The sequence below is a fragment of the Taudactylus pleione genome, unplaced genomic scaffold (assembly GCF_031769625.1).
Source record: "Taudactylus pleione unplaced genomic scaffold, aTauple2 ptg000207l, whole genome shotgun sequence".
NCBI lineage: Eukaryota > Metazoa > Chordata > Amphibia > Anura > Myobatrachidae > Taudactylus > Taudactylus pleione.
This window is the reverse complement of record NW_028284609.1, coordinates 5,488,856-5,504,790: the sequence shown is the minus strand read 5'-3', so window position 1 is coordinate 5,504,790 and position 15,935 is coordinate 5,488,856. Positions and strand designations below refer to the sequence as shown.

The following is a 15,935-nucleotide window of genomic DNA, read 5'->3' as shown; positions in this document are numbered from 1 at the left end:
GTTACCTTGCTCATGTGGCACGTGCAGAGAGGTCTCCTGTAGCTGTAGTTGAAATTCTTGATTCTGACGGGATGGCCCGGATACAGACCCCAGATATTGCTGCAGTCTTTGTACACTTTTACAAGGCTTTGTATACTTCAAGATTGCACATTAGATGATATACAATCCTTCCTAGTAGATATATTACTGCCCACTCTGACCATGGAAGACAGGGATTATTTAGACTCTCCCCTGACCCTAGAGGAGGTAGATGAGGCTGTTCGCTCCTTCCCTGGCGGTAAGGCACCCGGGCTAGATGGAGCTCCAATTGAGTTGTACAAAAAACACAATCAATTTTATTTCCCACACCTCCTTGATTTGTTTAATCAGCTATATGAGGGCACTGCTCTCCCACAATCTATGTCAGAGGCTCTTATTGTAGTCTTGCCTAAACCGGGGAAGGATCCGAGGTTTTCTGACTCTTACCGACCAATATCCCTTCTCCCTACTGACATTAAGATTTTAGCCAAATTGCTAGCTACTCAGTTAAGTTGGGTGATTTCATCAATTATCCACCCAGACCAGACAGGATTTATGCCCGGCAAATCCACATCCATTAACCTACGTCGTCTCTTCAACTCACTTGCTGATCTCTCATGGACAGGAGTCCTCTTCTGTTGTTGTCTCGCTGGATGTGGCAAAAGCTTTCGATTCTGTGGAGTGGCCCTTTCTATGGGAGACCATGCATTGTTTTGGGATTGGCCCTGGGTTTGTTAATTGTGTTCAACTCCTATACTCACCCCCAACAGCTAGGGTATCTGTTAATGGCTTTATCTCATCTTCTTTTCCTTTGTCACGTGGAACGAGAAAGGGATGTCCCTTGTCTCCTGCTCTCTTTGCTATTTGAGCCTTTAGCATGTCTCTTTTGGGCACATAGGGGTATTGGGGGTCTGGAGCTGGGGGCCAGAACAGATAAGGTGGCGTTATATGCTGACAACATGTTGCTCTTTGTTTCTGACTATTCCAGTTCCATGCCTCACGTACTTGATCTCATTACCTGGTTTGGTAGTTTCTCGGAACTAATTATAAATTGTGATAAATCCTGTATTCTCCCTCTTAGTGGACCATGCCCTGGGAATCCAGGTATCTCACTCCCGCTGAAGTGGGTCAATACCTTTAAATATCTTGGTATATGGGTATCCAATGTTCCCAAAGACTATCTGACCTTAAATGTGGTGCCTCAGGTGGACTATCTACGGACACGGCCGAAGATTTGGAGTAAACTTCCGCTTTCGCTCACCGGATGGGTTAACTTAATCAAAATGGTGTTACAACCTAAACTGCTATATGTATTTAATAATTCCCAGATTTTCCTTCTCCAGAAACTTTTTTGTCGAGCTCGCATTCAACTAAATGTGCTAACTAGGCCTCGTACACAAGGGGGTCTTGCACTTCCCCAATTTCGCATGTATTATTTTGCGTCTTAATTGGCACATCTGTGGCACTGAATCAATGATTCCGATCCTCAGATCCTGTATGCTCTTATGATTTCGCAAGTTGCCCCGGGTCATACTCCTCTGCAGGCATTACTTAGCGGTAAAATCTCCAAAAATATGTTACCTTTACTTAATCAAGCTGTCCGAATATGGGAATCTGTCTCAAAACTTCTTAAAACACAGGGCATAGATCCGGCTACTCCCTTACGGTGCTCTCGAGCCTTGCATGAGCTTTCAGCGTTGCAGACCAGGGAGACTTGGGGCAGGTGGGGAGTGGTCTCTTTGGGCCAGCTGTACACTGCAGGTGTGCTTAAATCCTTTAGTCAGTTACAACTTGAATTTGGCCTCCCACAGTCGCATTTCTTCAGATATTTGCAGCTCAGACATGCATTAGCGACCTAATTCCCTGAAGCTCCCCCGAATATTCAGGATTTCCCTGTTAAAAAATGTATGTCTATAAGCGGATCTCGTCGTTTTATTTCTTGTGCTTATTCCATTGTAATACAAGCTCACCACCATGATGATATGCCAGCTCTCAGAGCTAAATGGGAGGTTAACTTGGGTGTAATACAGGAGGAATCATGGCAGGATGCACTGGGATATCCGTGATTGGCTACCACCTCAATTCGCTTCCAACATAACCAGTTATTTCTGTTGCATCGAGTTTATTTAACCCCTGATCGCCTGTTCAAGTTTGAGGGATGTTCAGATTCCAGTTGCCCTAAATGCAATGCCCCCTTGGCCACCTTTTGGCATTTGCTCTGGGAATGCCCTAGAATTATGTCATTCTGGGAAAAAATACTCAGAGTAATCTCATGTACAGGAGTCCCACGGACTGTTCTTACTCCTATTGTTTGCACACTTGGAATTATAGACGAACACTTGCTTGATAGGCACACTGGTCAATATGTACTGAATGTCTGTATGCTGGCCAAAGTTTGTATTGCCCGCTCTTGGATGGCATCTACAGGACCAGAGTATTATGATTGATTAACCCTAGTCTCCACCACAATTGCGCATGAGAAATATGCTTATATGGCTAGAAATGCTGAATCTAAGTTTGACCACATATGGGCCAAATGGCTTAACTCCGCATATGCTCAGACCTCACATGAGCTACAATCTGTCAAAAATTCTACTTCTAGGTCTGATATGTAGCAGCCCTTGGGGGGGAAATAACGATACACAACTACTTGTTAGTATGTGCATTTCTTTATTTGCAACCTGTTTTTCTCTGCATATTTATAATGAAGTGTTCTCAATGTATATGTATGACTTTTGTTATAAATACTGGTTATATACTAGCCATTTTTGCCCATTGTAATATGACATCAACTGATAAGTTATTTGTATATTTTTCTCTTTTTTTTTTTTTCTATGGTTTGTTTTTTGTTTTTTCACTTACTCTGTTTGATTTGTTTATTTTTTTCTCTGAAAATTAATAAAAATTACTTAATTAAAAAGAAACAAACTGAGATGCCAGTTTACAGCACAGTTGACCGGGGTCACAGTGCAGGAGCCCCGGCGACCAGCTGACCGGAGGAGAGAGCTCGCCAATCAGCGGACCCCCAGCTGCAGGTTTTTTTTCGTTTAAACTATTTTTTTTTTAACAGTAAATCATTTTGTGATCTATTTACACCACAAAGCAGATGACAGGGGGCCGGCTCCCAGCTCTGCTCTGTCTGTCAGAGTGGAGCAGGAGAACGGGGGGAACCCTCGTTAACGCGATCTCCAGATGGCATTGTTATAGCAGGGCTCCTAGCAGGTATTTATTCACAATTCCCCTCATTTCAAGCAGATCACATTTCCCATTACAAGTATGGGAAATGCGATATGTTTTCTAAACAAATGTGAATATAATGTCTTAGAGAAGTGTTTCGCGAAAAATGCTCCAAAAGCCCTTTAATACATTTCAGTAAAACTAAAATAATGTGAAAAAGGTGTGAAAGCACGTTTTTTACATTATTTTGGTAAAACATAGATAGATAAATAGAGCCTTAAATGCTGCTTACCAGGAAGTGATCCCTTATTAAACTTCTTTCTAAGCTCTATAAAGTTATGCTGTCAGTATATTCAAGGAAAAGTTAACATATCTGTTTTGTTTTCAGGGATGTCATTAGGTAACCAGAAGCAAGGAATGAAAAAGACCTTGTAATTACACAATACACAACACTGATTATCTACAACCCACATGAAAGAAAAAGGAAAAAATGAATCTCAAAATTTGTTGTGCAATTATCGTGATGAAGGAAACAATATTTTTGAAGGCTGGATTGGAAGATTAAATATGAGCTACATCACCAACAACATGACTGTCACATATTAATTGAAATAATAAATTTGATTATCATTTTTGACCATTTTAAAAATAGCTGTATAAGTTATCTTTACATCATGATATCTAAAGTTATCCATTTATCTACAATCCTGACACAAACTCTCTCATAAATTACTGTCCCATCTCTCAGCTGCCATGTCCTTCCAATATGCTTGAGACTTTGCTACACTCGCCTGACACACTTTCTTGACTTGCACAACTTACTGTATTGGATCCACTTTAGTTCTGGTCTCTCAACACTCCAGAGACTGCACTAACTGAAGTTCTCAATGAATTGATCACTGCTAAGTCTAAAGACCATTACTCACTTGTAATTCTCCTGGATCTATCTGCAGCATTTGGCACTGTTGAACCTGTCTTCTTATAGAAATGCTAAAATCCCTTGGTCTTCAGGAAACAGTCCTATCCTGGTTCTCGTACTACTTATCAAATTGCCCTTTCAGTGTTTGCTTCTCTGGATTCACCTCCTCTCTGTTTTCTTAGGTTCAGTGACTCCTAACTATGCTTTTCTCTAACTGTACCACCTCTCTTGGGGAACTAAACGGCTCTAGGGTTGGGCTCGGCCAGGGGGCACAGTGGCACCTGCCCCTCGGGCCGCTAAAATTTAACAGTTAGGGGTCACCGTCCGACTGCAACAACATGCTGCTTCACATGCCTGGTGTCCTGAGAAGAAGAAGGTCCCCGGCCGCTCCAATTATGTTATTAATACAATCAGAGCAGCTGGACAGCGTCTTCTGTCTATCTCTTGGATGCATGTTGAGCCACAGTGATCATGGGACAGCTTGGAGGTTCCCCAGTCCTACTTCCTGTGTGACAGCTCTGCAGGCTGGCTAATAGCCACTCCTCCCAGCTGGTCTGAATGATGGCAGCAACAGCCAATCAGCCACCACCAAATCCAGCCACCTCACATTTTTGTGACTGATGGTGGTGCCAACCAATCAGCAGCTGTTATGGTGCGTACACACTAGACGATATGTTCCCTGAGCGATGTCGTCTAGTGTGTCCCCGGCAGGGTGTGCTCAATGTCGTTCATGACATTGAGCACACCCGCTGAACGATATCATTAACGATATCGTTCAGCGCCGGGCTCTCGTCCCCCATTCCCCAACATGCAGCAACCTGACGACATCGTCAGGTTGGCCTGCATGTTAACCCGATGAACGATGATGACGAACGACCCGCGGGAACGCGCGTCGTCGTTATCGTTCATCTTTTTTGTTATAAAAATGGACGATAAAGTGGACGACTGAACGATAACGATATCGTTATCGTTCAGTCGTCCACTATAATCGCCCAGTGTGTACCCACCATTACTGCTGCCAGAGTGACCAATAGACAGAAGAGGACCATCCTCCCTGAATAATGTATCAAATGTTGTTATAATTCACTGATATAGAGCGTAATGAGCAGACAATTGACATGCATAATGTGTATAATATCTGGCGTAATGTTCACGTAACAACTTCACTTCTAAAAACCTGCAGTTTAATAAATATACCCCCTATGATCTGCGCAAGTTCTGCTTCTTTTATCCACACTCATACACAGTTACAGGACTTGATTTGGGCTGCACACAATCTTAGGAATGCCCACACTCGCACAACAAGATTTACTTCTAGCCTCCAAACCTTAAAACGTTCCCTGAAACCCACCTCTACAGACAAGCTTATCAAAACCACCCACAAAACTTTCATAAGCTCCTATACTAATTACCTCCCTTCTACACAGTCCACACAAAACTTTCAACATCCCAAAGGCCAGCATTACTGTGTGACTGGGGCATATAATTCACCAAGAACCTCTGCAATCTGGCTGGACCAATTTGCAATATGTAGCACCTGTCCTTGTGCATTCTACAGCCTATTTCTTTATAGATTGTAAGCTTGTGAGCAGGGCCCTCTAATCTCTTTGTCTGTTATTACTAGGGGTGTGCACTGGCCACTTTTCGTGTTTTGATTTTGGATCTGGATCTTTCTTCGTGTTTTGGATCTGGATTGGTTTTGCCAAAACCACCCTTCTGTGTTTTGGGTTCTGGGTTTTGTGTTTTGGATCTGTATTTTTTTGAAAAAAAGCATAAAAACAGCTAAAATCACAGAATGTGTAGGTTTTTCTGCTCCTATGCTATTATTAACCTCAATAGCCTTAATTTCCACTCATTTCCAGTCTATTCTGAACACCTCACACCTCACAATAGTGTTTTTATGTCCAAAAGGTTGCACCGAGGTAGCTGGATGACTATGCTAAGCGACACGAGTGGGCAGCACAAACACGTGACCCATCTAGGCGTGGTACTGCAGTGGCAGACAGGATGGCAGTTTGAAAAACTAGGCCCCAAACTGTACATAATGCAAAGAAAAAAAAGAGGTGCAAGATGGAATTGTCCTTGGGCCCTCCCACCCACCCTTATGTTGTATAAACAGGACATGCACACTTTAACAAACCAATCATTTCAGCGCCAGGGTCTGCCACACAACTGTGGCTGAAATGATTGGCTCGTTTGGGCCCCCACAAAACAAGCTGGCAATTAATGTGTCCCTGCACAAACTGGCTCTACGGAGGCAAGATGTCATCCTCATCCTCCTCATCCACCGATTCCTCACCCTCTTCAGTGTGTACATCCTCATCCTCACAAAGTATTAACTCGTCCCCACTTGAATCCACCACCACAGGTCCCTCTGTACGTTCTGGAGGCTGGTCTCCCTGGAAGAGCTGATAATTAATTTTGATGAACATCATCTTCTCCACATTCTGTGGAAGCAACCTCCTACGCCTTTCGCTGACAAGGTTCTCGGCTGCACTAAACACTCTTTCGGAGTACACACTGGATGGGGGGCAACTCAGGTAAAATAGAGCCAGTTTGTACAGGGGCCTCCAAATTGCCTCTTTTTCCTGCCAGTACAGGTATGGACTGTCTGACATGCCTACTTGGATGCTGTCACCGATGTAATCCTCCACCATTCTGTCAATGGTGACAGTATCATATGCAGTGACAGTAGACATGTCAGAAATTGTTGCCAGGTCCTTCAGTCCAGACCAGATGTCCAAACTTGGTCCTGCCTGCCCTGCATCACCACCAGCGGGTTGCTTAGGATACCTAAGTTTTTTCCTGGCAGCCCCAGTTGCGGGAGAAAATGAAGAAGGAGCTGTTGACGTGTCACGTTCCGCTTCAGCTGACAGTGTGTTCACCAGCAGGTCTTTGCACCTCTGCAGGCTTGTGTCGGCCGGAAAGAGAGACACCACATAGGCTTTAAACCTAGGATCGAGCACGGTGGCCAAAATGTAGTGGTCTGATTTCAACAGATTGACCACCCTGGAATCCTGGCAAAGCGAATAAAGGGCTTCATCCACAAGTCCCACATGCCGAGCGGAATCGCTCCATCTTAGATCCTCCTTCACTTTCTCCAGCTGCTTCTGCAAAAGCCTGATGAGGGGAATGACCTGACTCAAGCTGGCAGTGTCCGAACTGACTTCACGTGTGGCAAGTTCGAAGGGCTGGAGAACCTTGCACAACACAGAAATCATTCTCCACTGCGCTTGAGTCAGGTGCATACCCCCTCCTTTGCCTATGTCATAGGTGGATGTATAGGCTTGTATGGCCTTTTGCTGCTCCTCCATCCTCTGAAGCATATAGAGGGTTGAGTTCCACCGCGTCACAACCTCTTGCTTCAGGTGATGGCGGGGCAGGTTCAAGAGTGTTTGCTGGCGCTCCAGTCTTCGGCACGCAGTCGCTGAATGGCGAAAGTGGCCAGAAATTTTTCGGCCCACCCAAAGCGTCTCCTGCACGCCCCTGTCGCTTTTCAGAAAATTCTGCACCACCAAGTTTATTGTGTGAGCAAAACATGGGACGTGCTGGAATTTGCCCAGATGTAATGCCCGCACAATATTGGTGGCGTTGTCAGATATCACAAATCCCCAGGAGAGTCTAAGTGGGGTAAGCCACTGGGCGATGATTTCCCTCAGTTTCTCTAAGAGGTTGTCGGCGGTGTGCCTCTTACTGAAACCGGGGATACACAGCGTAGCCTGCCTTGTAACGAGCTGGCGTTTCTGAGATGCTGCTACTGGTGACGCTGCTGCTGTTGCTGCGTAAGGTGATACATCTACCCAGTGGGCTGTCACAGTCATATAGTCCTTAGTCTGCCCTGTTCCACTTGTCCACATGTCCGTGGTTAAGTGGACATTGTGTACAACGGCATTTTTCAGGACACTGAGGACACTTTTTCTGACGTTTCTGTACAGTCTCGGTATCGCCTGCCTAGTGAAGTGGAATCTAGACGGGATTTGGAACCGGGGACACACTACCTCCATCAATTGTCTAAATCCCACTGCACCAATGGCGGATACCGGACGCACGTCTAACACCAACATAGCAGTCAAGGCCTCAGTTATACGTTTTGCTTCAGGATGACTGCTGTCGTACTTCATCCTCCTCGCTAAGGACTGTTGGAGGGTCAATTGTTTAGTAAAAGTAGTGGTGTTCCTACTTCCTCTCTAGGATGATGAACGACTCCCAGCAGCAGCAACAGCAGCAGCGGCAGCAGTAGGCGTAGCAATGCAGGATCCTCCGGAGGATCCCGGATAGGAGAGTCAGTCATGCCAGTGACATGGCCTGCAGGACTACTTCAGATCCTGACTATGGAGGAAATTGACGAGGAGGGAGTTGACGGTGTGGTTTGCAGGCGCTTGGATACAACAGGACAACGGGATTTAGGTGTCCCTGGACTGCTTACGGTCTTAGCCAAAGTTTCTGAACTTGACAGTAACTTTTTATGAACACGCTGCAGGTGCCGTATAAGGGAGGATGTTCCTAGGTGGTTGAAGTCCCTACCCCTACTTATTTCACCTTTACATATGGTACATATGGCAAGACAGTAGTTGTCCGGATTTGGATAGAAATATTGCCAGACCAAAGAGGTGGAATGTTTGGTCTTCTGCCCAGGCATGACCGCGATGGGCTTTTTCATCCCACGGACAACAACTGTCTCCCCCGGAGCCTGATTTAAACAAACCAAATCACCATCAGAATCCTCCTCGCCAACTTCCTCCTCAGCGCCAGCTACACCAGTATCCTCATCCTGTTGTACTTCAACAGTGACATCTTCAATTTGCATATCAGCAAGTGGACTGTGGGTGCTCCTTTCAGCACTTGCAGGGGGCGTGCAAATGGTGGAAAGAGCCACCTCTTCCCGTCCAGTGCTGGGAAGGTCAGGCATCGCAACCACCACCACACTTGGACTCTCCTTGGGGATTTGTGATATCTTCTTAGAAAGCACAGTTCTTCGCTGTGCTTTTGCCAGCTTAACTCTTTTGATTTTTTTAGTGAGAGGAGGGCTTCCATCGTCATGTGAAGCTGAACCACTAGTCATGAACATACTAGGGATCGACCTTAGCCGTTCCTTGCCACTCCGTGTCGTAAATGGCTTATTGGCAAGTTTACGCTTCTCTTCTGCTGATTTAAATGTTTTTTTCAAGGTCATTTTCCTGAACTTTGTCATTTGGGATTGTATGTGCCCTCTATTATGACATTGGGCATCGGCCTTGGCAGACGACGTTGATGGCATGTTATCGTCTATGTCATGACTAGTGGCAGCAGCTTCAGCACTAGGAGGAAGTGGTTCTTGATCTTTCTCTATTTTATTTTTATCGGAGAAAGTTTGGTCCTCCATTTATGTTATATCGATTTGATATATACGTGCGGCTAAACACAGAAAATATTTCTTTATTTTTGCTGGAGAGTAGTGCACTTTGTGGGTTACACCAGCCTTTCAGAAATGAGCCAGCCGGCTCTTTACTTATGGGACACAGGCGCACGCTTGGCGCTGCTCCTTTGTTGATGCACGTGCGGCTACTGCACACACAATTCACAAACACAGAAAATAATTTTTTTTTTGGTTTGGACTGGAGTGTACTTTGGGGGTAACAGCACCCTTTAACGGTCAAGCCAGCCGGCCCTTTACTTATGACACAGGCGCACGCTTGGCACTACTTTGTTGATGCACGTGCGGCTACTGCGCACACAATTCACAAACACAGAAAATATATATTTTTTTGGTTTGGACTGGAGTGTACTTTGGGGGTTACAGCACCCTTTAACGGTCAAGCCAGCCGGCCCTTTACTTATGACACAGGCGCACGCTTGGCACTACTTTGTTGATGCACGTGCGGCTACTGCGCACACAATTCACAAACACACAGAAAATATTTTTTTTTTGGTTTGGACTGGAGTGTACTTTGGGGGTTATAGCACCCTTTAACGGTCAAGCCAGCCGGCCCTTTACTTATGACACAGGCGCACACTTGGCACTACTTTGTTGATGCACGTGCGGCTACTGCGCACACAATTCACAAACACAGAAAATAATTTTTTTTTGGGTTTGGACTGGAGTGTACTTTCGGGGGTTACAGCACCCTTAATGGTCAAGCCAGCCGGCCCTTTACTTATGACACAGGCGCACGCTTGGCACTACTTTGTTGATGCACGTGCGGCTACTGCGCACACAATTCACAAACACAGAAAATATTTTTTTTTTTAGTTTGGACTGGAGTGTACTTTGGGGGTTACAGCACCCTTTAAAGGTCAAGCCAGCTGACCCTTTACTTATGACACAGGCGTACGCTTGGCACTACTTTGTTGATGCACGTGCGGCTACTGCGCACACAATTCACAAACACAGAAAATATATTATTTTTTTAGCACTTGGGGGGAGCACCCCTGATGGACAGAGCACCCCCTGGACAACACTACAGCACCCCTTTAGGACTGGGACACTGCACAGGACTTTGGAGTGGACACAGCCCCTATGGAGAACTGACTGCACAACACAGTCCAGCCAGCCCCTATGGACTTTGAAGTAGTGGACACAGCCCCTATTAACAACAGCAGCACAGCACAACACAGCCAGCCCCTATGGACTTTGAAGTAGTGGACAACAGCAGCACTACACTACACTACACAGCCCTAACTCCCACCCTCCCTCTTCACTGTCCACAGCCGAGTGAGAAAATGGCGCCAACGCTGGTACCTTATATAGGATCCAAAACCCGGTAGACTCGGAAGGCGGGATGATGACGTTTTGCCTCGATTTCAGATCCGAGTCAGGCGGGAAAAGTCGAGCCTGACTCGGATCGGACTCGGATCGGGAGGGCTCGGGGGGGTTCGGATTTCTGAAATCCGAACCCGCTCACCCCTAGTTATTACCCAGTGTTATTTTATTACTGTTTTGTTCCCATTTGTAAAGCTCACCAGAATATACTGGTGCTATGTAAGTAAATGTTAATAAATAAATAATAATTTTGTATTACACACTATTGCCAGATGCTGTGTTTACCCAACAGAAAAAAACACAACAAATAAATTGATAGCCCACTCCAAAATGGAAAAAAAATCCATGTGTGACTAGAATACTGCTCATATTTTTTTTCCAAATGATATATTTTGGTATGGATATGTACTTTCTGTATCATACTGCCCTCTCCATCTCTGCTGATAATATCTCACTCTCCTCAATTTCCCACGTCTGATGTCTGGATCTCTCCCACCTCGCCCCTGGTTGCACGATCAGTAATATAAATGCCCATACAGTTAGCAATTTAACTTAAAGCTGCTAACCACAGACTTCACACCTCCCGGTGACCTCCACCTATGTCACCATTGGGGCCGCTGGACGTTATCATTTGGTGTGTTTGTCAGGTCTTGCTAAGTGTTGCAGGTAAGCAGTAAAATGAAGAAGGAAACAGCAGAGGTATGAAATAGGAAGTGTGAAAGGAGGAACGTCAAGGGGATAGATAAATAGCAAGAAACATCAGAGCTGCAGATAAACAAAAAATTAAAAGAGCCAATAGAGAGGGGATAATGGAGAAAAAACTAAGAGAAAAAGGGAAAAGATACAAAGTGGAAATACAGGTTGAGTCTCCCATATCCAAATATTCCGAAATACGTAATATTCCGAATTACGGAATAATTTTGGCATGACTGAGATAATAAAACCTTTGATTTTTGATGGTTCAATGTACACAAACTTTGTCTAAGGCACAAATTATTAAAAATATGGTATAAAATTACCTTCAGGCTGTGTGTATAGGGTGTAAATGAAACATAAATTTATTTCATGTATGTACACAAACTTTGCTTGAGCCACAAAATTATTGAAAATATTGTATAAAATGAGCTGCAGGCTGTGTGTATAAGGTGTATATAACACATAAATGCATTCTGTGTGTATATTGGGGTCCCATTCCCAAGATATTTCATTATGATATGCAATTATTCCAAAATACAGAATATTCCGTTATCCAAAATACCCCTGGTTCCAAGCATTTTGGATATGGGAGACTCAACCTGTAATACAAACTTAGAGGCAGAGAGCATCAATATACAATTGATGTATTTCAACTCAGAACATGATAATTATACAAATACTTACAGAAATATCAAAATGCTATGTGAACATATAAAATAAGCACTGAAATGCATGTGCCATTTTATTATTTTTTATAATTTCTTAATTTATAAAGTTTCACTAGCTTGCTGTTTTATGCTTTAATGACCAGGTTGAATGGCCATTTATCAATACTGAGAATGATTTTCTATATGCATTTACACTAGTCATCAAGGTTTCAGCACGATTGATGAAAACTGTCGTTTTTTGTTAACTTGTAAGTGCTGATTCAGAATATGACACTAATATGTTCTATCACATCTAACACTTGAAAATGCTTCAAAATGAACAATGCCCTTCGTAATCAATCTATGGGCCCTTCTTGTTGAATTTATTTATAAAAATTACATTTTATTTCCAGTTTATATTTGTTATGTGAAATAACTTAATAACTTAATATTTTGACCCAGCCCTATCTGTGTTAAGTGGATCTCAATTTGTCTACATTTGAACCAAATACAATGCAAACATTTACTTTAGGAGATAGTTTTGGTTTATTAGCTGCAGTGGCATGTTGTCTAATTTGAGTGTGGTATTTGTTTTGTGAAATATTTTTAAATGGAGCATATATAAATTCACCAAAAAGTTTTTTCTATATTTATGGACAATTTACAGTGAAGTCACAATGGCCAATCACAATGGCCAGTCACGCAGAAGCTATTGCAAGCTTAGTTTATTTTAGCTACCATGTGGGTGGTGAAGATAAAGTTGGACACAACATATCTGCTGTTTAACGTGCTATGTAAGTATGCGTAATGGATGAAGGGGAACAAGAATAATGGGTTTTTTTTCAGATCTAATGGTCTGGAAAGAACAAACCAGTCACTTATGCTGGGCATACACGGCCAGATAAAATGTCTGTCAGACCGACAGACATTTTATCTGGCAGCTGCCAGCCGCAGATGTTGCCGGCATACACTGTGAGATTTCTCTCACAGTGTATCAGTCCGACATTTGCACTCCGCCCCCGGGGGAGGAGACATTTCCCTGTTCCTTCCGTAGGAAGGAACACAAGAAATTTCTTTCTGTCGGCTGCGCTGGGCATACACTGCCCGATGCGGCCGACAGTTTACCGGTAAATATCGCATCGGACGGGCATGATGGACAATCCGGCATGCCCGACCGAGCAATATTTAACCCTCGGTCGCCCCCCACACGCTACAATTATCAGGGCGATCCGCCGATATCAGGCGGATCGCCCCGATAATTGTAGCGTGTATGGCCAGCTTTAGAAGATTTGTTATTTCTGTGTAACAAAAACTGAGAATTAAAAAATAAAGTTAACATTGAATATTCCAAACTCCCATTTGCCATAAGATTAGTGCCACATAGCGAAGTGTCATAATATTTAATAAGAGGGTCATGATAAGTATTTCCAACTATAAACTGTAGAAGCCCAAAAAGATTTTGAACAACGTTGAAGTAATATTGAAGCCTCCTACTTCTAAAGTCAAAGAGGCAGAAGAAGTAATCAAAGAAGCCAAGTGATCAATAACATTTGATCATTCATAAGAGGAGGAAGGGGGGCATGCAAAATTACGGACTTGCAAATACTTAAAAAAATGATCATTAGGAATATTATATCTTTCTTTAAGGTCTTGAAAAGAAAGCAAAGAACCACCTGGATCAAAAATGTTGCGAATAGCAACAATACCCATAGTATAAGAGCTACGTCTATATATCCAATCTAAAATATAACGAAACAACTGTTCTATTAAAGGTAATCAAATCAGGAACCCCTAATCCACCTAGAGTATGGGGGAGTTGTAGTTTCGCTAACGATACCTCTGAAAAATAATTTCAAACAGAGCTTATGGTCATTTTTTGAAAAGCTCAAAGGTAACATGCATTAAATATGAAAGCTTAGGGAAAAAGCACTGCAACACGTCCCGTCACTGATAGGTGGAGCAATTGCCAGCTATCTAATAAATGTTCGATTTTAGAGAGCATAGGTATAAAACTGGTCTTACATAGGTCATATAAATGGGGAGTAATGGCAATACTTAAATATTTCATGGTTGCACCCACCTTAGAAAGCTGAGCCGCCTGGAAAGGGGAAGGGTTAAAAACAGGAGAACCTAATATATATATATATATATATATATATATATATATACTGATTCATGAAAATTAACCCTATATCCCGCAAAAGAGCCAAAACAAGTTAAAACTTCAATTACAGACAGGACAGATAGAACAGGGTTGCTTAAATATAAAAGCATATCGTTAGCGAAAACCCGTCAGGGCCAGGGGCTTTGATTTTTAGAGATTTTATAAAATCTGTAACATCCTCTAAAGATATTAGACCAGTAAAGCTGTTGCTTGATCTGCAGAAACTACTTGAGGGAGGGATAAGTCATCCCAGAAAGCTTTTTTAAGGTCTATGTTAATGGTGTCAGCGGCATATATCCGAGTATAAATATCTCGGAATATGTCTGATTTGTTTTCCAGCATGAACGTGAGTACCATCCGCAGTTTTTAAAGATATAACTACAGAAGGTGAATAAATGTCCCCTTAACAAATTGGAGACCAAATGGCCCGCCTTATTACCATGTCTATGGAAATGAAAATTAAGCTGAAAAGCAAAGCTATCCCAAACTTGAGATAGAACAGTATCAAACTCCAGTTTAGAGTGTAGATAAACCTCTCGAGTTGAAGGGTTAGGAAGCTGTTTATATGCCTCATATGCTGTTGTAAGGGTTTTTTGAACTGCAACATAAGAAGCATTTACATCTAAATAATAATGTTTGACAAAGGACATAATGGCCACACGGAGCACTGGCTTGGAGCCTTGCCAAAACACCTGAGGATTCTGCTGCGAATGTTCCATATTATCATGTAGATATGACTGCCATGTTGCTTCCACCATGTTTCTAAATGTCAAAGAATTAATAAGGTTAGTAGGAAATCGCCACTGACGATAAGGACCTCGATCTACAGTGGGAGTAAGCGTAAACCATACTGCATAGTCTGAAATACAGATTGGTTAAATAGCCGAAGCAGAGACTCTAGGTAGTAAATGTGTAACTAAGAGTAGGTAGTCTATACCAGACAATGTACCATGCGCAGCAGAAAGTCAAGTGAATTTCCAGTCTAATGGATGTTGAACCCTCCAAACAAGCAGAAACTGTTGAGCAAAGTTTAGGGGGGGGGGAATGTCGTCTACTACCCGCTGATTATTTGTCCATAATCTTAGAAGAGATTATATTGAAATCACCACCAACAATTAAATTAGGTGAAGATATTGCAGAAAGTTTGGCTAAGAGCCGTTTAAATAACCGCTTAGAGTACACATTTGGGGCATATAAATTACAAATAACATACCAAATGGAAGACAGAGTGACATTCGGGTCAGCATCGGAGGAGTGAATCACATATGGGAGAGATTTATTTAAAAGGATTACAACTCCTAGCTTTAAAATTAAAGGAAGCAGGATCAAGCACAATTTTGTTGCCCATATTGAGCTTAGCAGTCTATAGGGGTGAGATGGGTGTCTTGTGGCAGGGCCACATCAATCTGCAACTTTGTAAGATAAGTGAAAATACGCTTCCTTTTTACCGGTGAATTAACTCCTATATTCCACAAACCTATTTTCAAAGAGACCATTTACGAAAATACACAAGGAGAAAATAAATTAATAGGCCCCAATAATAATACAGTGATCTAGCATGTAGCCAGAAAATAA

At 42.9% G+C, this 15,935-nt stretch overlaps 1 protein-coding gene across 1 annotated transcript in view; it reads left to right on the top strand.

Annotated features, from left to right (window-relative positions):
* Nucleotides 1-5,507, top strand: part of LOC148517859 (CD276 antigen homolog) — an 83,105-nt gene extending 77,598 nt beyond the window's left edge. The window contains exon 5 of the mRNA XM_088478133.1: nt 3,584-5,507. Within this exon, the coding sequence (XP_088334259.1) occupies nt 3,584-3,630 (47 nt within the window). The 3' untranslated portion in view covers nt 3,631-5,507. The remainder of the gene's footprint in view (nt 1-3,583) is intronic.
* The last annotated feature ends 10,428 nt before the right edge of the window (nt 5,508-15,935 follow it).